At 43.1% G+C, this 27,137-nt stretch overlaps 1 protein-coding gene across 1 annotated transcript in view; it reads left to right on the forward strand.

The window, feature by feature from the left end:
* LOC310939603 (NACHT and WD repeat domain-containing protein 2-like) overlaps positions 1-27,079 on the forward strand; it is a gene marked incomplete at both ends in the record, with an annotated part of 51,958 nt that extends 24,879 nt beyond the window's left edge. The window contains 5 exons of the mRNA XM_083904405.1: positions 201-317; positions 14,548-14,751; positions 15,103-15,253; positions 18,201-18,790; positions 23,183-27,079. Coding sequence (XP_083760531.1) covers positions 201-317; positions 14,548-14,751; positions 15,103-15,253; positions 18,201-18,790; positions 23,183-27,079 — 4,959 coding nt within the window. The remainder of the gene's footprint in view (positions 1-200; positions 318-14,547; positions 14,752-15,102; positions 15,254-18,200; positions 18,791-23,182) is intronic.
* Positions 27,080-27,137: the final 58 nt, after the last annotated feature.

Consider the following 27,137-nt stretch of genomic DNA (forward strand, 5'->3'; position numbering starts at 1 on the left):
GCAAGGGACGTCTTTACAGCATGAATAAACCCGTTTCTACAAAGAAAATCCATCGTTCGCTTGTTTGTGAGAGCTGCTGGAGGTGGCTGTGCCATTTATTCTGCTCAAATTGAATATATTTCCTTTTGCAAGTATAGGTTTTGTTAAAAGTTATCTACGTTTAAATCACTATGTTAATCTGCACGTGTGTGTGTTTTCAGGTGGTGGACCTGTACTGGGGTGTAGATCCAGAGGAATGGGACAGTCCCGAGTTACAGCGGCTGAGGATGAAGCTCCTGGAAGAATGTCTGAAGACCTCGGCGGGACCATGTTTCGTTGTGAGTACGCCACGCCGGCATCGTTAAAGGTGTCACGGATCATGCGCTATATGGATGGGGTCTGTTTGAGTGTTATCTAAGTTTATGTGTCCGTGAAAATGAGCAGAAAATCTGTTTAAATCGGTGACAATTTCACCCCCACCATCCCTTCCTTGTACATGGCTCTAATAACGCTGGCCTTCCTCCATGCTTTTGAAGATCTAATAGGACTGTGAAATGACCTAATAAGAGTGAAATTTGCCATCCTCGCTTGGCTGCGTTTGAAAAGCCGACACAGAAATGACAGAATCTTTTTTTGAAGCTTTAAGATTTTGTGCATCTTCTGCATTAGACCGTGGATCTTAAAAACCTCTTTTATGTATTTTCTTTTTTAAAAAACATATACAGCTGCTAGAGGAGTGATCCTCCATTGAAAAGAAAAACACAGAAAGTGCCTTTGGAAGGTCGCAGCTACTGTAAAGTGCCGAAAATACACCGCGAGGCTAAAATTACACTTTATGAATGAATTATAGGAGAGAGAGAGAATGATGCACGATTACAGCAGACACTTCATGGAACTTTTTTGGCCACGTAAAAAAAGGGATGAGGACAGGAAGAGAAATCCATGGTGAATTATTCAAATGGAACAGATCTGAGTTTAGAATTTTGAAATTGAGGTGAGAGATCAGGGAGACATAATGCATTATGGGTAGGGCAGGAACTCTGGTCCCAGGGGAGCAAAATCTCTCTTTTCCCTTGAGTGCATTTTGTTTTTTTGTTTTTTTTTGTGCGACCGCCCCGTGCGCCCATTCACAAGTTGCTATTCTCTCCCTCTTCTATTATTAGAAAATACGCAGATTCAGGAACGACAGCAGCGCTTTCGTCAACCACAATCCGTTTAAATCTTATCAGAGGAACGTGCATTTCACTGAACTCACATGGCACAGGTGTATTATGTACGTAAATACAGCGAATGTGATGATGATAGTCTTAACACCAAGCTCCGTTCTCCTCACACCTCACTACCCGCATTAGCAACAACCACATTTAATACACACTCTGACACTGTATTTGCACCTCTACAGACTCAAATTACTGTGCTATCTTTGTGCTAAATAAACACAAAAACACAATCTGCAAAAAAGGAGAAGAAACAAGTTTTTGTGGATGGACCTCAAGTTAAGTCTTGGCGTCATAAACGTGTCACACGAGCTCAGTCACTACAAGAAATTTTCGAGTTCATCGGTAGCAGCAAAATTACACAATCTGCCAACAGATCTGCGGGGAAGCAGTAAAACAAGCCAAAAAAAAAACGGCCGATATCACAGCGCACTCAATATAACACATCACTGAACAGAGGGGAGACATCAGTGCATTGACAAGGTACTGGCACAAACGGGACACGCTGTGACTTACCTTGAGTGAAGAAAAGTGGGAGGGAGCAGAGTCTTCAGAGATGGGGAACAATCACATTTTGACAAGAAATGGCTTCTCCGGCCGCAGACTTTTAACTTTATTTTTTGTCAAAAATTTCCAGCTGAGTTGGAGGAGAAATAAACTGCAATATACAGTCATGCTCATTTTAAACCAGTCACTTAAATAAAAAGTATTCTGTTTTTTAGTAGTGGTGGATGTGCATCCGTGCCAGAGTTAAGTGTGGAGGGCAGCAACCTGAGATAAAAGTAGGCAAGGCACAGCTTGAAGAGACCGCGTTCTGCCACACTGACCACTTTATTAGGTACACTTGTTGAACTGCTTTTAAAGGGGTCATTTTATACCCTATTTCTCCAAATTAAACAAGTTCCCTGGTGTCCTAATGAACATGTCTGTGACATACTTCTGTGAAACTACCATAAGGATGAAGCACCACAGCAGTTCAATCATCCTGCCAAAACAGCTCTGTCTAGTAGTATCTCTTTAAGTCCACCTTATAAAAAAAAGTAAAAAGAAACTTAAGGGACATGAAATCAGCCGCAGAGGCTACTGGGAAAAGTGATCATTTGCAGGCTCTAGCAGGCACATTGCTGTCATATATAACATGTATCCACTGTACAGATAAATCCTCTGAGGCTGGAAGTTTGTGTTGGACTCTGTGCTGCACTGTGGAGAGAAGAATAGAACTTTTTGCAGACTTCCGGTTTTCAGATACTATTGCCCTCGCCAGCACTCTCGCGTGTTTTATGGACAGAGCGGAATTCCCGAGACAACAAATCAAGGAATATTGTGATGGTCCAATGAGTCAACATCGCGTGTTTCATCTCCTGTACTTAGACTGAGGAGGACCACAAGAGTTTTTTTTCACACTTTGCCGACTGATAGGATCTACAGAGTCCCAAATATAAGGATTTAAATGATTAAAAAGTTGATTTTGCATAATGTCCCCTTTAATCCATGGATGAAATGAGCCAGTCACGTGGCAGCAACTCACATGGCCAAGAGCAACTAAGCATCAGAGTGGGGAAGAAAGGTGATTTTCATGGACTTTGAACAAGGCATGGTTGTTGGTGCCAAGATAGGCTGGTCTGAGTATTTCAGAAACTGCTGATCTACTGGATTTTATGTCTCCAGTGTTTACAGAGAGTGGGCCAAAAAGAGAGAGAGCAGCAGTTCCCTGAAAGTAGAAAGTGCATTGTTGATGCCAGAGGTCAGAGGAAAATTGTTGAAAAGACTGTTTGAAAATTACAGAAAGGGAAAAAGAAACCTACGCCATAACAACTTGTTAGGTTTGTGGGAAGACCATCTCTGAAAGCGCAACCTTGAAGTCGACATGCAGCGGCAGCAGGAAAGGACACTGGCTGCCACCCCTTCTCTTTATTAGGCGGCGTCCTCTGTACATAACAAAGTGGCAGGTGAGTCCACACGGAGCAGTGTGAGTCACAGGGTGACAAGTGGTTCATTTAAATGTTAGAAATCCCTCACACGGACACAGATGCGGACAGCGAAAGTCGAGGCATGCAATCTGTCATGAGCGGCGAGGACGAAAGGCAGCGTCGCCTCCGACGGTAGGAGAGCAAGTTCCAGGCAGAGCAGCTCTCCGGGTGTTACAGCTGCAGCCAGCGACGAGCACTGACAACACTCCTGTCTCTTCAAGGGACGAGTCACACTTACTACATTCCGTGTCCACACCGGTCTAGCATTTCCGTAGTATGTGCTATTTAAGTAGCAGTGATTTCTCACCAGGAAATCACTCTCAGTTGTGTATTTTCCCTCTATTCTTTGAGCGCTGTTTTACATACGTGGACCTCCTCGTAATAATCCTCAAGCAAGTTTCCATGGTTACCATCTGTCTCTTTTGACCAAAACAAGCACCACCAACTAGACTGGAAATTGATTCGTCCTCGTAGGGTCCGCGCAGAAGATGAAATTGCCATACCCTAGTGGAGCTAGGTTAGGGTTACGAGAAACTCTCCATCTTTATGCAGGTGGTCATTTCACGACTCAAAAGTATCAAGGCCTTTAAAACCCGCTGCGATGCTATGCGTCAGGTGGCTTTGAGTGAAAGATCAGTCAGACTAAACAGAGCTGAAGTGATCAGGTAAGAAGAAGAGGACTCCCCGCCTTTGTGGCGCCCGCTCACCGCTTTGTGTTGTGTTGTACATGCCGTGCTGATTCCATTCACTCTCGTCAGCTCCGCTGCAATTTCACCGTCTTAACCCCAACTGGCCCCAAAACAACGCCAGACAACACAGTGAGGGAAAGCACACACACACACACACATACACACACACACACACACACACACACACACACACACACACACACACACACACCTACTTATTCTTTCTTGCTCTGCATCACCTCACAGATCATCTTGACCTGAGGCATTTTCTCTGTCATGAGATTGGGAATGAGCTGTACTCTCTTTACACCCCTTTGCACCCTCACACACATCAACAGTGCACGTCCTCTCTCCCCCATCTGCCTGGTTAAATCTTTAATGGCATATTCTCGTCACCCTCTCTCAGTGGGAATGTAGAATCTTATGCTGAGGAGCCCATTCAGACACGTCAGAGACAGATGCTAAGCTCCCTGCGGCTCTTCGCCGTCGTCACCTCACAGGCCGGTTTGACAGACTGGGAACATGTAATGACAACAGAGGCAGCAACGGTGGGTTTACGATCAGGAGCTTTGGGTCTTTGTTTACGACAGTTCTGGGTTGTCTATAGCCATGTTTCCATTATAGTACAGTCTGGTACAGTTTGGAACGGTTAAGCCCTCGGTCAGGGCTTGACTGAAAACAGTACTTTTACTTTGTAGACGGGGTGTGCGCTGTGCCCGATGGCGGTGGTGTCAGCGAGATACGTAGCATGACGTTGTACCAGTCCGCCAACAATGAATGCGACAACAACACAACAGGCAACAATGGAGGATATCCAGTAACTGGTTTTTTCCTGCTCACTTTGTGGCTTTGTTTGTCTCAACAAGACGTTTTATACGCTTTATATGAGAATAGACTACGAGCGTTGAAGAAACAGCAGTCGCAAGGCAGTGGCGCTCTTCTGTCGTCCAATCAGCTGACTGTCACGTGTCCAGCTACACCCATACCGTACCATTACTCTGGTATCCCAAGGGAATGGCACCAAAACAGTTGGTGCCATTCCCTATAAAACCTATAAAAAATGTTGGTGTTTTCCATTAAAAGTCACACTTTTTTTCATCATAAGAGTTTTTGAGACATTGACAAGATTAGAAATAATGATTTTTCGTCAAAGAAGCCGCAAAACTGTTTTCAGCATAATTGCACAAGGGTTTTCAAGGGTTTTCTAATCATCCAATAGCCTTCTAACGTGATTAGCAAACACAATGTACCATTAGGACGCTGGAGAGATGGTTGCTGGAAATGGGCCTCTATACACCTATGTACACATTCCATTAAAAACCAGACGTTTGCAGCTAGAATAGTCGTTTACCACATTAACAATGTATAGAGTGTATTTCTGATTCATTAAATGTTATATTCATTGAAAAGAATAAGGAAATTTCCAAGTGACCCCAAACTTTTGAACGGTAGTGTACATACCGTACTGAAACGAACTGTTCCACTGGGTGGAAACACACCATAATGCGCCTTTTTATCTTATCTATTATCTATTATCTATAGATCTGATTACTATCATGATTGGTCCAATACTGGACTGGGAGGTGGTGACATGTAGGGCAAAGGGCTCATTTGCAGTGACCTGTGTCCGATTCTACCTTTTGCCGTGTGTCTCCCCCACCTTTCACGCTTCACTGACCTGTCCAATAAACGCAACAAAAAAGAGTCCAGAATCACTTGATTGGATATCGGAAAAAAAGAAAACATGAAATCCAATACCGTCCGAAAAGCCTTAATATCACATAAATGACTCAGTAAGAGAGACGTGCTCCATCAATGTCATACTGTATAATCAGAGCAATGCACTGTCAAGCTGCTGTGATCATGCGAGTTCTATTGGGGAAAATTGGGGTGGGGGACAAATACAGAAATTCAATGTGGACTTTGAAAACACAGAGCCTCGTTTGTATTTCTCTTTTAACTTTATACATCTAGTACAGCTGAAATACAGCAGAGGAAATCGGGCAGGAGGATGGAAATGGACAATTTTTTTATTATTTGACCTCACCTGGCCCCCTCTGAAATTGAGTTTTGACACCCCTGCAGTGTAGATGGGTTGTGTGTGAAAATCCCAATAGATGATCTATTTCTGAAATACCCGTCTGGCACCAACAACCATGACGCGTTCAAAGTCACGATTGGCTGATTAGATATATTTTTGTTGACAAAGAAGTGGAACAGGTGTACCTAATATAGTGGCCTGAATTACAACATCCCAGTGTTTTCAGTGGTTTGATTTCACTAATTTTCTCTTGAACGGCCTAAACAAAGCCTAATCTTAACTTTACCCAAACCACACTTTAAATCTCAGCCCTAAACTTAACCAGGTCCTCAGAAATTAGGTTATGTCTCATTAGGATCAGGACTTTGGTCTCCATGAGGACTACCGGTCCTGACAAGGTCAGTGTTTATGCCAGAAAAGGCCCTAAAGAGGTTAAAAAATACAAGTATACACTCACACACACACACACAGAGCAGTGACAGAAGACTTCAAAGAGAAGCTGCTCTTGGGTTCCACAGCCCACAACAACTGTCACTGAGCCCACTGCATGGATCAGAGCGGGAGAAAGAGGGATGAAACAAAAGAAACGAGGACTGGAGGGGAAAGGTGGGAATTTGATGCAAGAAGAACAGGTTGCTTATAGAGACAGCACAGAGGAAACAAAGAAACAAGGTTGTCGCGCGCGGCAGTGCAGGTGTGTTTCTCGCTGACAGGAAACCTCTTAATAGCCGACCGTGAATCATTCAGGGCCTGCGAGGATCCTTCATCTGCTTCACTATCGCTATCTTTTGTGTCGCGCGTTTCGACCTTGATGTCGCATCTCTTTTCGTCTGCGATTTGAAAACTACAAAAAAAAAACATTGCCGTTTCACCCGCAGCGCATCAGCCAGCCTGGAGTTGTCTCAGTTCATGAAACGTCTGTTTCTCCCTGTGAGAGTCACTCGCTGCTTTGCAAAGGTTGCAGATACACACACAGACGCCCCTCACCACACCACACCTGGGCGGGGAGGGATGGGGGGCTTTCCTCTAAACCTGTCGATGCAATAAAGCTGGTTTCCATGGCAATGGCGGGGGTTGGCATGGTGATGGTGTCATTGACCTGGAGATTAAGCATGACAATGAGCCTTGCCTGTTTTTTTTTTCTTTTCTTTTTCCCCCCTCCTTGGTTCTTCTTCTCTGCTTTGCAACAGTCTCAAATTTCCAGTCTCATGTAAAAAGAAAAAGAAAAAACAACTAATACATGATGAATGCCTCAAGGACATGTATCAGCAAACAGGAGGCAGCTACTCATCCTGTATTACTTCTTTTCTTTCCTATTTGTGTGGTCGTGTAGCAGGTTTACTGGAAGTAAGAGGATAGTCGATGCTCTGCTTCTTTCAGATGACGTATCTGCTAATTAGATGACCCAAGCTACCTCTCATCCTCAGTGGATGTTATTATACATGTTTGTGCACAACCAAATAAACGGTGTCAGGAAATCAGCGAAGAAGGAAACTGATCTGCTTGTGTACGTGTGCGAAGATTACGTCCACAACTTCTAAAGGCGTCTTTCCTTATCTCTGTGTTGAAAAAATAAAAGATAAGCTTTGCATAATATTTATCGCCAATCCAGTCCAAAAAAAGAAGCCCATCGTTAGCCTAATAGCATAGTTGCCTAAGTCATATTTGAACGTTTTCGGAAAACAAGAAAAAACATTTTTTTAGCAAGCACATTGGTAAAGTTAGGCACAATTACCAAAAAATAACTTATGTAATTATGCTATTAGGCTGACGATACGTACCGTTTGTACATCTCATAAGGCGTTTTTCCATCCATCTGCGTTTGTGCGCATTTTTGTTTTGTTTCAATAATAGACGGGACGCAGAAATGAAAAGTAACTTGGCTGACTTAAAATTTCCTTGTGGAAATGTATCAAAAGTTGGTTAAAACTTGCAATTCATTTTAACGGACATCTAACAGTAGACTGCAGTAGTGTCGCATTAACACAAAAAAAAATACCACAATAAAGATAAATACATTAACCCTTTATATTACACTACAGTAACAATATTGTAAGAAAAAAGATATGTAATACCATCTTATTCCTATAGTATATTGCTATATATATATATATATATATATATAGCAATATACGATTTTGCAAATGTGACTGTACATGTACTTGTGTTTCTGGATACACAAGTACAGTAACAGAAAGCCAATCATTATGAGTTGCACGCAGTGCTGTGTGTGTGTGTGTGTGTGCGTGCGTGCGTGCGTGCGTGCGTGCGTGTGTGTGTGTGTGTGTGTGTGTGTGTGTGTGTGTGTGTGTGTGTGTGTGTGTGTGTGCGTGTGCGTGTGCCAGTCACTGAATATTAAGTATTTCTCCAAACACATCATCTGTTTCTTTTTCCCCCTCCACGGTGCCAACGCTTACGCAGCAAACGTCCCAGCCGTCGACTGCGTGTTCCGCTGATTGATTGACCGCGCGAGCAATTGATTTGTTGATTCATACTGTAGCTGCTTCAGCTACAGTCGTCGCTCCCAACTGGCTCATCAGATAAAGTGCACTTAGTTAGAGTATAAAACCCCCTTCCGAGGATGAAGAAAAACAGAGGAGGGAGGAGTAGAGGCAAGGAGGGAGGGAGGGAGGGAGGGAGGGAGGAGTGCGGCTAAAACTGGAATTGCATTTGGCCTCCATCTGCTTTGCTCTTGTCACTTTAGCCTCCTGTTTCTTGCACCTGCGGCTGCTGAGGTGGAATAAGAACTTGTGCAACTCCTTTAAAAATAGACACACATACTGTACACGAACACACACACACACACGTGTACATTTCGTCAGCGGCCGTGCAGTAGTAATCCACTTTAGAAGAGCCTCGTTCCACATAATCTCTGGCTGAGAGCGAGGTGTTAAATCCAGGCAGCAAATATTTGGACGTTCTTTTTTAGCGTTTGGCTTTGGTTCGTGAAGTATTTGACAGAAGTGTGTGGTCTGTGTTTTCATCTGATCACCTGATTGTCATGTTGATTGGAAACAACCAGGCACTAACACACACACACACACATACACACACAGAAACAATGTCAGCAAATTGGAGAATGACTCTCCTTCCAGCACTCTACCTCCATCTCTCTCTCTCTCTCTCTCTCTAATTCAGACCAGCGCCTTCATCCTCTACTGGCACAACACTGCAACACTGTGAGTCATACCCAGCCATCTAAAGCGGACAGAAGAGGTGACCGATAGGGAAGCCTGCCACTTCCACAATCACCCACATCTCATGTGTCCAGACACCACATACAAATGTCAAAAGTGGAAAAACTGACCTTTGGCCCATCGATGTAGGTTCTTCAGCGTCTTGCATCAAAGCTATGTGCTGCATTAAGATCCTGCAAAACAGAAAAATGCAGAAAACTTGTCACAAGTGGATTAAACTGCATCTTTGTCAGCTCTAAAAGTGGCTGCAGTATCGCAGTCCCACCAGACTGATATCAATCAGTCAACCACTTTTGGGCTATTCATGATGTTTCACGTCAAATCTTTAAGCTCCCTTTAATTCAGTCAAGCTTTACTGCCAGCTCACACAAGCTGGCAGTAAAGCCAGCTCCTTATTCACTTTAAATGCCGCTGCGTCAGAGTGTTCCTGAAATGATGCGAGCTGCGGCGAGCTCATTCAAACAGTTAACTCGAGCTTGCATTTCTATGTCCATAAGACACGCCTCGTGTACATTCCCTATCAATATATTTAAGCTGCAATATTTTCCCATTTTTCCTTCTGATCGTCAGTGTTACTGCTGCTTCGTGCTGGTGTCGCAGCTCATGGTTTAAGATGTGTCAATGTAACATATCTGCAGGGAGCGATTAACCCTTTAACACCTAAGCCAAAATCAAAGCCAAAAATGTCTCTCTTTTTTTGCTTATTGCACCCATTAAAGGGCCAGAAATTTTTTCCACAATATTTACAACTTTCAATACCTGGCATGTTATTGACAATTTATTGCACGTTAAGAGGGTGTATTAGAACTCAAGAAAAACAAAAAAATGAGTTTTATTTTGAAAAAAAACACTGTAATTTTACATGAGTAAGAGGTTTAGAATTGGAAATTTGACAATTTGAGCTACTGCTAATGGAATTTTTTAAATATTAGTGTCAAAATGTGATATTTGATAAAATTCAATGCTCTCTGCTCCGTTTTTCCACCACTGTGTGTGTGGAAAGACACTGATTCGGCAAGGTTGGCAGCTTTCAGACACCGTTGGAATGTTTCCTATAGCACAAACCGTCGCGTAATTGCGGTAACGCAAAGAGCAGTAGCCCAAACGCGACGTTTATGCTCGGTGTTAAAGGGATAAGTCACATTCAAACGTGAGTCGTCTATCTGAACTGCATTGTGGGCCCCTTGCGCCACATTGCATGCATCAGAAGTTGACAAATCAACTTTCCAAGCAGCAGCACAAGCGTCGGCCACTCAAAACATATATTTCACAAATGTACAAACGGTAGCGAGCCAATAAAAATCACGTTTTACGCCTGTACCTCAAAAACAGAAAGTCTCAAACGGAGCTCTTGGACAAGGTCGTTCTCTACGTTGACAATGATTTTGTGCGCTCAACAATGGCTGACACGACGGACATCATATCACCGCGTCCTGCTCCATGACAGACGCTGCCTTGCTAAGCTCCGATAGCTGTGTCAAGCAACTCAAGCATCACGCCCACCCAGTATTGAGCGTAAATGCAATGTGAATTGGCATTGAATTGGAGCTAAGCCAAGTCCTGGATCCACCCCCTAATCTTGACACCGTACCACGGCACGACACTGCAAAGTTTTGTAAAATATCTTGAAAGTACTTTTTTCCTGGAGTGCTGCCAACAAACAAACAAACACGTTACAGACAGATAAGGGTAAAAACATAATCTGTGACGAGGGAACTAAAACCAAACTTGAAAATCACTGTATCGGATATCGGACGGAAAAAATGTAAAACCAACTACGCACAGACAATGTCAATAATATGCATGTTGTGGGCGGCACAGTTGGATAATTGTGTTGTCGACAGCTTCTAAGCCCAAAAAATCTAAAATAACAGAATCAGACTTTATCTGTAGATGCTCGAGTTTGTGATGGGAAAGTGCTATCGTGCCGTCCCTAATACAGACAGTTGGGCTTCTCCCAGGGCCGTCTGAACATGTCACACTGCATCACTGCAGACTTATGTCCCTGCACTACTTCTAGGAAAAACAAACACAGCACGTCTGCATAATTTCTTTTTCTTTGAAAGCACCCTGCTCTAAAACATTCACCTGTCTCTGGAAACGTGTCGGGCTTGAATCCAGCTTGTGACCTCCCCCCGTCAATCACAGCAGAAGTTAGCGAGCAGCGTGCCCTACTTATCCATTTCATTCTTTATTTTTGGCAGGAGGAGAGCACAGAGCATGGTGCACATGGGGAATCCCAGCCTTCTTTCTATTGTAGTGATTCATCCGAGGCTTTTAACATGTAAAGCTCTCTTTTTTTGTGCTTACATTCTTATTTGACCTAATTAAGAACTAGAATTGTTTGGATTTTTAAAGATTGGATTGATGCTGATACTGAGACATGAAGAAATCTTCACTGTTTTAAAGTAATTTAGCCACCATACTACCTTAATAATCACAATATGATCGTACAAAGTTATGAAGCAACCTTTAAAACGACCTTGAAATACACTAAAAGAATAAAAGACCTCCTGTTCTGGCTCCTAAATGGATAAAGAGTTGCAGGATTCTGGTAGAATTCTTCCAGATTTATGGTCAGACCACCTGACACTGAGAGACACACATCAATGACCAATTAATAAATGCTAATAATAGCTGCCTGTATATATACTGTCGATAACATTTGACACACATTTCAGCTAAATTACTTCACTGCCAGCGGCGTTAAACTTTATTTCAGGTGCCTGAACACACACACAAAAGGTAATGTTTCGCTGATTAAATTTATCAGCGGAATGCTTATGTAATGAGAGATGATCAACACCTCCTCCTCCAAAGCAGCTGATACTCTCCATAGAAATTATCTTCTTCATCCAAAAATGATGCTGTAAAATGAATCCTGAGCACCAGATTCATGCAGCATGGACAAAATGCAAATGGGAGCCAGTTGAAGGCATTTGTGGGCTTGGGAGAGAAGGCTGTCCGACAGACCGTGCCACATGCCATCATCAAATTCTGCTTGTTCTCTTCATCTGTTCCCACTGCGAACGCCAAAGGGACAGAGGAGTCCAACGCGGAACGGCTCTTTGAAGCGACATTGCCGCCAGCATGCGGCAACGTACTGTAGTTTTTCCTGCTCATCGGAGCACACGGTCACTTGGCTTGTCCCTAAACTCGCTCTGCATCTTCACCCCGAGGCTTTAGCCGCCTGCAAATAACTACACATGGAGTAAAGATCAGCTGATCAAATACTCAGGGGTTTCCAGTGCTTTTCTCTTCTTCTTTTTCTCTCTCTCTCGCTCTCTTCTTTTCGCTCACTTGTGATGGATGGGAGTGCATCTGTGCCAGGAAATGGCCCTGATCATTTCCGATGGCGCTGAATCGGCCATTGCTCAAAAGCACGTGCGTAGATGCTGAGGGGAAGAATGTGGACTCACTGGAGCTTACATGAGATATGCTATGTGGAGTGAAAAAGGGAGGGGTGAAAAGGCCATTATTTAATGATAATGTCTAATTATGCGGTCTAGATCGTGGTATGCAAGACTGATGAAGACGGCGGTGATGATAAAAGCTGTGATTGTGGTGATAATAACCTTTCCTCATTGCACAGAATCAAGCTGAAATGTCAGTTATACAAATAAACACGTTGAGGCATTAATTTCCCTTTCATAATTAACAGTGCCATCTGTTCAAGATATAAAGCAAATCTGCTCATTGTGTTTAACATGACAGATTACTAAGCATTAGGACATTTTGCCGAGGCTGTGGATTTTACATAACAGTGTGTCATTCCAACGTTTGCAGTGCTGGCGCCAAACAAATCTGCTTCCCTTGTTCAAAACAACAATTTACAAATAGGAACTGGCATCGACTGCGTCGTTAGCCAATAATAATTATAGAAAGATGGCAATGGATGGTTGGGTCTGAGTTGATATTATTATAAAATATTTCACACTTTTCGGCTGACTCATACATACTCAAAGGAGGCATGAAGGGAATTCATTCACTTTGAATGAAGTAGTGTCAAGGATTGCCAAACTGCATTGTGGGGTATATTACTTGGTGTTGCACATAGCAGCAGTTGAGAAACATTCAACTTTTCAAGTGGAATCCAGAGCTTTGTTCATTCAAAACATCCATCCATCCATTTTCTAACACTTTATCCTCCACATGAGGGTCATGGAGGGTCTCGGCTGACATAGGCTGAAAGGTGTGGTACACCCTGGATAGATCGCTAGTCCATCACAGGGCCACATAGAGACAAACAAACATCCTCACACCAATTTACCGAATCCCCATATTGCATGTTTTTGAACTGTGGGAAGAAGCCGGAGAACCTGGAGAAAACCCATGCTCACAGGGGGAAAACATGCAAACTCCATGCAGAAAGGCCCTTGTTCCGACCAGGTCGCGACCGAGTCTTACTGCTGCAAAGGCAAGAGTGCTAACCACTACACTAACTGTGTGGCCGTCGTTTCCATTTCCTACTCAACACAGGGTCCTCATAGCACTGCAGTGGCGTTGTTTCATACATGCAACAAAGGCACAAACTAGTGATTAGCAAAGCAGTTGTTTTCGGTGTGCTGAATCATTAGAGTCAGTGAATTAAAGATTAGTTCAGTACTTCCTGTATGACCGGAGCGACTTTTGGCAGTGCTGTCGCTAAATACACCAGACTCCTCTGTTAAATATTGAGATTTGAGAAATGTCCTTGCGAAATGTTGGAGATTAATGCATGTTTTCGGGATTTCAGGATCAAGTCTTTTTAATTGATCTAAAGTTCGCCATCGTTTGGTTTGATTCCATCGCACTCACGACTCTTCCAGTGAGGACACTCTCTGCCAATCACAGTCACATATTAGTATGGATTCAGCTCGCTTAGAACCTCACCAAAGCAAGGTACTAGGCACCATCTCTTTATGGAAAAGCAAAAGAAACCAGGTAGAGTCAAGCCAAGCCATAAAAGTGCCATATAAGGCCCAAACAGAGCTCTTGGACGAGGTTCCCCACTGTAGATGGGGGTTTTGGATGAACATCACATAACCATCACATTTATTGCTACATTGCTGGCCATGATACTGCTCTGCTAACCCCTGATTGCTACCTCCAAGTTGTCAGACCTGCCTGAACTTTATGTTGCGATAAATGCTTTTAAATATTGGCCAACCCTTAGTTAAGTAGAGTCGTCTGCTCTTTGTTTTGGAGAGCAGTTACCTGAACATCCCTAATGTTAATAAATGCCTGCGACTTTTCCCAACTGCACCACGGTCACGTCTGTAACTCTTGAAATTACCTCAAATAAGTTGCATCATCGGCTCCATCGTTCACGACGCACCACTGATCCAAAAAATAGAGCCGTTAAACCGTTTAAAAGATTACGCTGATACATGATTGCCGTCTTTCTTTCTTTCTTTCTCCCTCACCTTCCCTGCCCTCTACCTTTTCCTTTATTCCCTTGCCTCGTCTCCTCAGGGTCTGGTGGGAGAAAAGTACGGCAGCATTCGAGTGCCGGGGGAAGTGGAGTCGGCAGAGTTTGAGATGATCCTGGACGCAGCTGTGGAGGCAGGGTTGGACACACACATCCTGGAAGAGTGGTACTGCAGGGATGAAAACTCAGTGCCACCCGCATACTACCTCAAACCCAAAGCCCAAATGCTTAAGAACTACCAGAACTCTGTAAGTCCAACTAACCTGCTGTACACAGGGTTATGGTGGAGAAAGGGGGTTTATTGGTTACTCTGGTGTGTTATTTTTCCCCTCAAGGATGTCATAACTGATTTTTTTGGGAGATGATCAGTTCAGACTTGCCTTGAATCTGAATCTAACCCCAAATCTGCCCAAGTCATTCTCTCGTGTGGGACGACAACAAGCTGCTGGTGTCTTACAGACCCACAACAAGATCTCTTTGTGTCACTGTACACGACTGCACACTTACAGTCATAAACAAGAGTGACAACATTCTCCTGTCTCACAGAGAACGTCCTCTCTTTTTCTTTTTCTTCTTTTTTTTTTTTTGTTCATGCTTAGATGGAGTCCAGCAGCGCAGCCAAGACAAAGAATGACAAGGCCTGGAGGAATGTGTCGGAGGAAATAAAGAGGATCTTCCGAACGGCCGTGCTGCAGCTTCAAGAGAAAGGGACCATGAAGAGCGCTCAGGCCAAGAAATTCCTTTGCTCTGGTTAGTTTCAGACCGACGTCGACATCTTTGCACGTCAAATCTCCCCATACATTTGTTTCCCTGTCTGTTTGATCACCTAACTCCATCTGTCAAAAAATATGGTTTGAATATTCATGTTTCCTGAGATTAAAGGTGCCATATGTAAGAATGTGGCCAAAAATGGTTACTACATTCAAATTCAAAATACAGAGGTCTTTTAGGTTTCGTTTTCTGACGTAACTGGCAACCCGTGGTTGCTCGGCAGCTGAGACTCTACCGACTGCAATGATTGGTAGACGGTGGTAGGTGGCGCCACATGCCAAAACATGATTTCAAAACAAACATGATTTGCAGTCTGCAAAATATTTTTTTTAATGTGAATATTTTGGCTGTACTGTTGTTGTTGGTGAGTTCGGTATGTTATATTAACATGATTTCTGAGTCTCTGTGACACATTAGGAGGATTTTATGGCCAGTTGCTTAAGATTTATTACATAATACACCTTTAACTGAATTTGGTCCATCCATTAATCTACTGACAGAAAATATTTCAAGCATTTTAGCTGGCGGTTTTTTGGGGGGGTTTTGGGCAATATGTCGATTCATCATGGATCATTTAATGATCTATTTGTTCGGCAAACAATCGATAATTAGCAGATAAGTCAATAATCAGTCTCAGCCCAGAGTTGTTAGGGATATGCACATTGCTAGTTTTTCTTGTATTAGCAAATTTACCAGTGTGTGATAGAAATACAATTTAATTGTACTTCTAGTTTGCGCATGCCCCTCTCAGTTTCAAGTACACACAATGTTTGCGAACATTACATTAATCTTCCATGAGGGAAATCACAGATCAAAGGTCATTTGAACTCTAATAATGAGCGAGGATGAGGTAAACTGATGAGATGCAATTACGAACAGTCAAATGACAGTGATTGATCAATAACGCTTCGTGTTCACCTTGAGCTAATTACTAAAAAAAGCCTCAGCCGTCATCTTCAACAGCAGCTTCAAACATTTTACGATTGACTTCAAAACAAACTGCTCCGTTACACTCACAGCGTCACGACCGGTGTAAACGGTAACGACAAAAGTTAAATACACCTATTCCAGGCTGTTAAAAACAAAAGAAGCATCAATTCTGTACCAGACATGTGCACCATCCACATTACCGCAGCATTTTAAGTCCCTAAAGAGTCCCTAAAACAATCAAACAAACTAACAGATATGCTTTATCGCCCCCACGGGGACATTATTTCGCAGTCAAAAGTGCTGCAACAGCTGCAGAACAACACACAAGCAAGAGGGAAACAACAAACAGCCAACGGGGGACACAAATTCGACATAAATGCACAGTTCTGCCTCCGTTTTAGTTTATTTCTGGGTCAGTGTTTTCGTCTGGATTGGCAAAAAAAAAAACCTTAGAAACAATGACGCAGCAGCTTTCATTGATTTCTGATTGGTATCAGCTGTGAATGAAAAGCATTATTTTTTTGTTCCGTGTCAACAGTACTTTCGAGAACTATGCCCAGTATGTAGCGCAGTCATCACATGATACGTTGGTGCATCCATTTCTCGTCCATAAAAGTCTTTCCACTTGAGAATAATCCATTTATCAGTGATGTGTTCGGACATGAGCGAACTAATCTTTCCAGACATCTTTTCTTTTCCAAAATCAGCCTTTGTGGGGGGGGGGGGGTGGGGGACGATCAAGCATCATGATAAGTCTTTGTTTTACAGACGAGTCACAGCTTGCAGCTTCTCTTGCAGTGGAAATAAGAAAATATATTCAAACCTCACGGTTAATTGGCACTCAGGTTTTATAATTTCACAGGAAAAGGGAGCGTCGCTTTCGTGTCAGGAAGCTCCAGTTCTGCTTGATGATGCTCGGCAAAGGAAGTTGTGCCGTCTCCTGAAACTCCAAACTTTCCTTTTGACAAGTACTTCTTTTTTCTAACACCTAATTAGCAGCCTCACAAAACCACACAGGAGACGTTGGCAGAATCTCAGCGGTCCAGCTCCTTGTGGGAGACCCTGTGATACAGTTGAGCATGGCTGGCTTATCAGATTTTTTAGTTTCTTTGTTTAAAAAATAAAAAGCCTGAAGAGAAATCTAATCGAAAGCTGCTAAAAATGTGTTCCAACTATAAAACCCTACATCTGTTAGACTTCAGACTTTGCAGGCTGTATGCTAAGAGCCAAAGATTTGTTCTTAACACAGATTGTTGATAAAAATAGCATCCGTTTTCCAGTTTGAAGTGAAGCCGAGGATGTTGGATGGTAAGCCACCAGGAGGCAAAAATACTCTTTTTTAACATCAGTAAACATTTTCCTGAGAAGTTAAAGGTAAATTTTGTAATACATCTAAAGCAACTGGCCATAAAATCCTCCTAATATGTCACAGAGACTCAGGAATAATGTTCATACAACAAACTGAACTCACCAACAACAGTAAAGCCAAAATATTCACATAAAACTAAATATTTTGCAGACTGCAAATCCTGTTTATGTTTTGGCATGTGGCGCCACCTACTGCCGTCAACCAATCATTGCAGTCAGTAGTCTCAGCTGCCGAGCAACCAAGTTACGTCAGAAAACGAAACCTAAAAGACCTCTGTATTTTGAATTTGAATGTAGTAACCGTTTTTGGCCACATTCTTACATATGGCACCTTTAATGGTGTCAATCACTAAGTTCAGCTCTTCTTCAATAGGGTTAGGGGTTAGGGTTAGGGTTAGTCTAATTTCCCTGAAGTACCCAGTGTGATTGACAGCTGGTATTGTCCAAAAGGAGCTTGGTTGAAGTTGATGTCGTGTATGTCCATGTTTCAAAAACTGACATGGCATCACTTTAGAATGGGAAGACTATGTTTATTTGTATATACATTCTATGGTTTATCAGCACCTGTAGTTTTTGAATTAAAACACTGTATGACAAGTTTTGTGGTTTTTTTCCCCTCTTATTTCAGCCTTAGAGGACGAGTTAGACTTTGCCCTTGGGAAACAAACTCCTGCCTTTCTCAGGAAATGCGTCTGCTACATCCGCAAGATCTCCAACTTTGACCGCTTCGCCAAAATCCCCGACATGGCCCGATACATGGACACCGTGGCGAGCAGCGACCGCGTCATGCGCAACCAGGAAGCCTACGAGCGCCTCCTCAAAGTGCGGGACGAGTTCATCCCGACGATCGTCGCTGCCTCCAACCTGCGCGTCTACTCCTCCGTCACGCACTGCGACATGAAGCTGGGCTACTCCCAAGAAGTGGAGAGCCACTATGTGGAAGGTCTGTGCAAGCAGTTCTACGAGGACATGGTGGATATCATCCAGGCCACGGTCCAGCAGAACTTTGACACGGAGACCGACCCGCTCTACGACGAGATCGTGCAGCATCTGTCTCTCTGCAAAACCTACGCGGCGCTCTACGAGTACAAGGCTGAGACTTTGGATTATGTGCATGAGTACATTATGCCATCCAAGGGGAGCAGAATGAGCCCGATGGTGGTGTTTGGTGGACCCTGCACTGGGAAGACGCTGCTGCTGTCCGAGGTGGCCAAAGAGGTAAGACACAAGAGATAAAAGAGTTAAATATATGATATATCACATTTCTGCAATAGAATAACTAAAAACGAGTTTGGTTGGTAACCTCTGCGTCTTCCGTAAAGCACATTGCACTTCTAACCACATTAGTTTCCTACCATATAACAGCGATAACATCCAGGACAAACCGTCTACGAAACATCTGCGCGGGGAAGGAAATAAAAATGTCCTTTATTTTGTTTTTGTCACTAATCAGGACTCCTCTTTGCCGTTTGCTACATGTTTCGCCACCAAAGCTCTCCCCACAGAAAAATTCCCACGATTCCACGCTGCTTCACAACATCATCAAACTAGGTCTTCTGTTATTGTTTTGATTGAGAGATCCCCGTGCAGCGGAAAGTACACACTGAGTGTCTAACTTGTGCATGTCCACTCCTGCGCTCGTCTGTCTGTCTGTTTTGAGCATGTGTCCTTCTTTGTTCAACATTACGTTAGGGAGTGCTCAACTGTTTGACCATCTGTGTGTCATTCAATTCCTGCGTGTGTGCGAATTCTAAATCTGTTTACACAGACGCATTATGGGGACTTGTCTTCTCAATGGGCACAAGCAGGGAGTCTTAAAAGAGATAGAGCCTGCACACTTGCCATAAAAACAGTTTTTAAGTTTAATTTAGAAGCACTTGATGACCTAAGGAATATCCACACTGGATCAAAATGTTGTTCTTGCACCCTAAAAGAAAACAGATATTGTGAATATAATGCTCCCATAATGTAAATCATACAATTTCAGGTTTAGATTTTAGGTAAAGTTAAGCTTTAGGTTTGTGTAAGACTTAGAAAAAGACAAGGACTAGTTATTGAGAAGCGTGATATCATATTCAGAATTGGTTCCAGTCCAGTATTGTTCAAAGATCACTGTATCAGATGTTGAAAATGACACGGACTCTAAAACTATCCAAAAATGTCAGCGGTGTCATGTAAGTCGTGTAGAAGATAAAATAAGAAAAACGCTAAATAGATTAGTCTAATGTTTTGCAAAAGAATGTGTCAGATTGATATTGGTAGACGCTGAGTTGAATATTGAGTCATTGTACCTGAGAATAATGGCAATAACTGCCTTGTGTAAGTCCATGCAGGACACAGTAATCTTACGCCCCAGCTGTAGTCAGCTGACCACAATCTATAAATCATTCTCCAATCACAGCCACTCTCTCACCACAGTGGTCCATTTAAAAAAAATCTTGTGTCACCAATGCTGCCTGCTTTGCCGCCTCCACCTTTCTAGATCAGAGTTTCACAGGTCAACTAAGTCAATATCATGTCCTTTAACATCATGGAGACCTTGTGCAAACCAATATCTGCATATCATTTGTCAGTAATGATTTGGTTTTTTTCAACGTGTGTGTGTGTGTGAGTGTAGATTAAGTTTGCACCCATACAACATAGTTGTTTGTTTGTTCACTCTTGTGTGCCATCTGGCTGCGTCCACCTACATTAGCATCACACCGTAGCCAAGATCATTCAGCAGACACCCACATACCCACAGCTCTTGTCCAGCCTTGTTTATTTATATATATATATATATATATTATATATACTCATTTATTAGAAGTGCCATTCTCGTTGACGTTGCATGTCCATCCCGCAAAATTTGAGTTGAGACGCGGTAACACAAACCAAAACAAGCAGCAAAGACGTGTGTTGAAAAATAAAGGTTACAGCGAGCGTACACAAGGCAAACAACTGCAGGGCAGAGTATCAGCTTCCTGTTTACATTAGCATGCACATGCTCGGTGCACCTTAAAGGTCACATGATGTACATTATTAGTAAGGATGCAGATTACTTCTAATTTGAGAGCTGAATTGCTAATTAAGTCCTGGGGTGAACATGGGTTTAAGGCAAAATGCCATTGAAATAATCTGAAGCTGCCCTTGAAACTCTCATGACGGGGGCTTCTAGTGCCACATAACTGCTGACCATGTAATCTTACAAAGAACCTACAAGATTACAGATTTAGTTACAGATTATAGGAAATTATTTCAAAAGTGTACTTAAGGAAATAATGTAGTTGAATATTGGTCCGTCATGCAACATAACTAGGGTTTTAGAATCCGTACTCCTCCTCATACTAGTGATATTACAATGGTCTTAAGTCTCCAGGTTGATTGAAAGCACCCTATCCTGATAGAACAAACATAAAAAATAAAATTGGGGGCAAAAAAGCCCTCTTGAAACAGCCCGTTAGAACCAAAATAAATGAAAAAAAAGAATAAATACATTAATAAATGAATAAATGTTTTCATTGATTAGCAGATGACAGTTGAGATTCGTTATCGCCCACACTGGTTAATCACACGGCCGTCTTATCTATTCTGAAATTTCCCACCACATTATTAGTGAAAAAGCTAAAGGACAAAGCCAATAATTTCATGCACTGATTCATTCCCCTACGTTTTAACGGCGGAAAAGTTCCAGTTTATCTCAGAAGGTCAATGAAGGTGCTGGTCCAAGATTAGTAAAGCAAATGTTTGGTTTCCCACAGCTCGGGAGTTAATGCTACCACCAATAAGTGAATGGAGATGAATGTGAATTAAATGAAATTAAATATTAACAAGTGAATGTGAAGGGGGGGGGGGGTTCTGTTTATGCCTATTTCAATGGGTGACTCAAAGCTCAACACAGCAGAAATACAGCCTCCTATTTGAATAGTGTTTATGTTTAATACTTTCTTTTGTTTTATTAAATAACATGACATGCAGATATTAAAATGGTATATAATGTGATTAAAGAAGAACGAGTACAGGAAGCAGCTAATTTACATTCAAAGCAATGCGTCGTAGAGAGTGCTATTGTTTAATAAAAATGTTCCCACGGCATTTGACTGTACACTGTAATCCTGTGCAGGCAGACTGCCAGATATTGTTATTGCAGCTGGCATCAGTTATCCCAAAAATATGCTTAAAAAATGTTTTTTTTTAAATCTCCAACTCAATGATCTTTTCATTTTTAGATTAAGAATTCACCAAAATGAAGAAAAACACATTTCCTCATCCTTATTAAATCACTTCTTCAGTTAATAAGAAAAAAGATCAACAAATCATGATGTAATGATCACTTAATCACTATGCAATCAGTTAATTGTTAGTTAATCATGTGTTAATGATGTGTTTACCATACGTTTTATCCGGTTTTTAGTCACTTGTTTCGCATTTGCATAAATTACCACCATCAAGATCGTAATATGCTCCTACGTAGGTGATCACGTACCCGTAAAATAACGGAATCATTGTTTTTTTGTTTTTTTTGTGCTGCCTCTGGGTAGCAATGAGCCAAAAATGCACCTGATCACGCCCCGGTTTAAGACCGCCAGGACGATGCTTCACGCTTAATTCTGCTTTGCGTCAGTGGCCCGGTTGTTAAATGGACTATAATAGCAGAATATACAGCAGAATATAATGGGCTCCATCGAGTGCAATGGCTTCTTTGGTACAGTTGGAGAATATTGCCAGAACAGGAACGAGTCCTAAGAGACTCCGCAGAATTCTAGGCCTCTGGTATTGGCTGGCATTTACTGTACACAAGTCAGGTTAATTAAAGTTGTGTTGACTAAATTAGGAAATATACTTGTTCCTAGACAGAGAGACACATTTTTAACATCTGCACTGCTATGCTTTGCATTTATTTAGTATTTAATGTAACGCGACACGTTATGGTTACATATATTAACGTAATTGTCCATTAATAGCAGGACGGCTGACAAAATGACTCAAGTGACAGATTTTCTCTCCTCTTCGTTTCTCTCCCACGCATACTCACAGATAAATGTGGAACAGGCATCATCACTGTTGCCCTAAAAGTGTCAAATAAGTGTCAAATGTTAATCTCTTCTGAAATCTCAGCGGCGCTCTTTAATGAAATCATGAATGAAATTACAATATCAGTGAAGCCTCAAATCTGGAGCAGTGTTCATTCGTACAATATGCCTCATAATTACAGAGTATTTCTGTGTGAATTAAAATCTGTGTATTAATGACTCGGACGACGTTTGACGACGTACCAAATTGACATTAATGATTGTTGCACATTTTTCTGTGTCGAATGAAAGTTCGAAATTTAGTGTAGCAGAGGCATGCTGTCATAACGTAGAAGCACATTAAATCTCCTATCTGTGTCATGCTAATGAGCCTTGCCTCATACTGTGGGGATAACAATTAATTAGATTCTTCTGCCCTCACTGCAGCGCTTCATTATGCAAGTTATTTCGCTGTTTCTCTAGCCAGTCCTTTGAAAATAAAAGTAAATTGCACTGGTAGACAAAAGCAAATATGAACGCCCCAGTGGAATTCTTCCATTTTAAAATGTTACATTTCAGACGTGTTATTCTAACAGCCACCTCTTTTGCTGTTTTTCAGGCCTACACATGGCTGCAGACAGAGATGGGCCCTGAAACCGACCCAGTGGTTATCGCACGTTTTATTGGCTCCAGCCAGCCCTCCACAGATCTACGCACCCTTCTCCAGAGCATATGTGAACAGATTGCAATAAATTACCGCTGCCTGATTCACTTTTTGCCTAACAAGATCCAGGAGATGAGGGAGCTCCTAATCAACCTTCTCGGAGAATCCTCACTCCACAGGCCCTTGGTCATTGTCCTGGATGCACTGGAGCAGCTCTCAGATGCCGATGAAGCTCGCAAGCTGTGGTGGCTCCCCATACACTTGCCTCGGACAGTCCGCATTGTAGTCTCAACATTGCCCAATAAACACGGCATCCTACAGAAGCTCCGACAGCTTATTCATGATGAAGGGTACTATGTGGAATTAATTCAAAGGGACCGCAAGGTTTGCAGTCAAACATTAAAGCAGCAGTTGCTCGGGGTGAAGAGGAAAGTAACCTCAGGCCAGCAGATCTATGTCAACGAGGCACTTGCGAAGTGTACACTACCGATGTTTGTCAACCTCATCTACAGAGAAGTAGTCCACTGGAGGTCTCACAAAGATGTGGATGACAAGTCCCTGTGCTCCACAGTGCATGAAAGCATTGAGCATCTCTTCTACTCAGTGGAGAACAAGCTGGGCCAAAGATTTGTCTTCAGAGCATTAGGCTACATCACTATGGCCAAAGCTGGACTAACTGAGGTTGAGCTGGAAGATATCCTGTCCCTAGATAACATAGTCCTTGGTGATGTTATCGTAGCAACTTACCTCAAAAACCCTTTGAGGATCTCTTACCACCTGGTTGCAAAGCTCAAAGAGGAGCTGGAGGGATATCTTGTGGAACGTCAAGTACGTAACGTAACCTTGATGGTCTGGGCCAACAGACACCTGCATCTCATTGCCCAGAAGCTGTATCTCAGCAATGAAGAGGATGTCCATCAAATGCACAGCCTCCTAGCAGAGTACTTCTTAGGGGCATGGTCAGGTGGCAGGAAGAAGATATTTACGTATGATAACAACCATTTCACTTCCCTCAACATATCTCATCACAAAAACCCCCACCATCAACAGTCCCATGAAAAAACATCATCAGATAAGTATTCGTATGACAGGCAAACTCCTGAGCAGCCTTGGGTGTTCCAGTGCAACCTTTTGGAACCTGACATTTTCTTTGTAAACCACAGGAAGATGACAGAGCTGGTGTACCACCTTACCAGGAGTGGGCGCACTGATGACCTCATGTTTGGCGTCATCATGAACTTCAGCTGGCTTTACACCATGATAAAGATAGGTCAGTTCGAAAAAGCTTTAACTGACATTGACCTAGCTTACAGCTACACCCAAGAGAAAGAGCTGAAGTTTCTGGCCACGACTTTGCGTAGCATCAAGGTAAAAGTTATGAAAAATCCAGCATCACTGTCTGCAGAACTGCAGCAGCGGCTTTTGCCGGTCGTCACCTCCCTCCCAAAGCTCAGACACCTCCTCTTAGAGTGCGACAAAGATGGCCCGAAGTACTGCTCCATAGTGCCTCTCCACTCCTCTATGGATGTCACCTACAGTCCAGAAAGGCTTCCTCTCTGCTCTAGCTACATGCAGATTGTGGAGATTTTGCCAACCCTAGCTCCAAACATAGTCCTTGTAGCCCTGGAGGATGGTTCTGTCAGCACCTGGGATGTAGAGAGCAGACAGCTCCTGCGACAAATTGACACAGCCAGATCTGTTGTGCTGGGAATCAGGTTAACCACTGATGAAAAGTATCTAGTTGTGGCTACAACCAAAAACACGCTGCTTATCTATGATAATCACAAGTCCTGCCTTTTATCCGAGGTCGAAATCAAGGGGTCCAAGCACAGTGGTGTTGCTGGCGGGGTGGCCTTCATCAATGGTTTTACTTTGTCTACACATCATGCTTTGGCTTGGCTCGAGGCCAGTAAGGATGTCAATGTCATTGATCTGCTTTATGGCTGGCCTCTCTACCAGTTTCATTGTTGGTATGAGGTTACTTGCGTCCAGTGCTCACCAGATGGAATGTATGCTTTCTGTGGCCAGTATCTCAACACTGCATCCATCTTCCATCTGGGAAATGGTGACAAGCTGGCCACTGTGACCTCCGAGTTTTCCGGGGGATTTGTCAAGTCCATTCTTGTGCTGGACACCCTCCACCAAATGGTGATGATTGACAACGAAGGCAGTTTGTCTGTATGGAACACCAAAGAGGTCACCAACCCCAAGCTGATGGAGGATTACGATTGTAGAGGGGATGAGACTGAAGTCGTGGGCATTGAGTTATCAGAGGACCAACGTTCCATTCTCATTTGCAAGGCCAGAAGCATTGAAGTACTCGACACTAAGGTGTGGAAGATGGTGGAGAAGTTCAAAGCCAAACGTAGCGAACGCTTTGTTGCTGCCGTTCTCTCCAAGAATGGACAAAGTATTGTGGCCTCCATGGAGAACACCTCATCCATTTTTGTTTGGAGAAGGGACAGTGGCCAATGCATGGCCAGCCTGATTGAGATCTCAGGGGCTATCGTCAAACTCATCAAATCATTTCACCACAACTTGTTGCTTTCTGTTGCAAGCAGTGGAGTGCTCTCTGTGTGGGACATTGATATCATCACCGCCATGTCCAATATTGACAAAACGGGCAAGAAGATTCAGACCTTGCTGCTGTCTGGCAGAGAGGATTATGTGTTCACCATGGATGGTTCAGAAGCTGTCCACAAGTGGAACTTCAGCACAGGTTTTATTGAGACAGTCTTTAAGCACGAGGGAATAGTGGAGAACTGTGTTCTTACGTCCTCAGGGGATCTCATTGTGACTTCAGATGACAAGTGCAGCCAGTATATTTGGCAAACTAACACTGGAGAAAATATCTTCCGCATCAATGGACAGAGAATATCACAGCTGCTAATTACCCACAATGACCAGTTTGTGGTGTCGCTCTGTGAGCAGAATGCCTCCAGAGTCTGGAGGCTTGCAACTGGGCACAAAGTGTGTAACATTTTAGTCACCCTCCAAAACGCATTGATCACCACAGCGAACACGTTCCTTGTGGGAACCTCCAAAAACAAACTCCTTGCAGTCAGCCTATGGTCAGGGAGTGTATCTAAGAAGTTTGTTTGTGATGATGGCATCACTATCGTCAACTTCAAGCTGATTCCCGACTGCCCTGACTGTGCGGTGTTCATCACATCCACGGAGACCGTTTTTATCTGGAATGTGGCAGATGAGTCGGTTTGCAGGCGAGTCCAACTGCCAACCAACTTCCTCAAAAATCTAGAGGACTTCCAGATCTCACCCAATGGGAAACTCGGCATCGTCTCCAAGGGTGATGAGAATATTAACGTGCTGGACCTTCACAGTGGAAAGCTGAGACTTGTCCATGCTGCTGGTATAATCTGGCGTCAGAAATTATCCAGAGATGGACGTTATCTAGTGTACGTCTGCTTCCGCAACTGTGACGAAGACGACGATGCCGGCGTTGTGTCCAATCTGATCGTGATGCGCCTGGCTGACGGTAAGAGCATCGGTACATGCTCGCTTTACAAGACGCCCACCTTCCTTTCTCTCTCTCAGCGAGCATTAAACATAATCATCGGCTTTGAAGATGGCAGCATCGGCACATACACTGTAGTGGACCGTGTGGACGCTGCCCTCAAGATAAAGATAGCCACCTCCAACAGCCGACAGATTGTCAACAACGCCTCGCAAAAGGTGAGGCCCAAATGCGGTAACCATTCCTTTAAGAGCATAGCTGACTGCATTTGGAGGGAGTCAACAGAAGTCTTTTCCAGGGACAGTCCCATCAACGTGTCCGACTCCGGCGAAGGAGAGTCAACAACGCCTACAAAAAAGTCTGAAGTGCTGCAGTAATGGACGGAGAACATGGAGCAGGTGGGGTTTGGATAGGAGGTTGAAGACAGATGACCAA

This window comes from Microchirus variegatus (genome assembly GCF_963457635.1).
Source record: "Microchirus variegatus genome assembly, chromosome: 2".
Lineage (NCBI taxonomy): Eukaryota > Metazoa > Chordata > Actinopteri > Pleuronectiformes > Soleidae > Microchirus > Microchirus variegatus.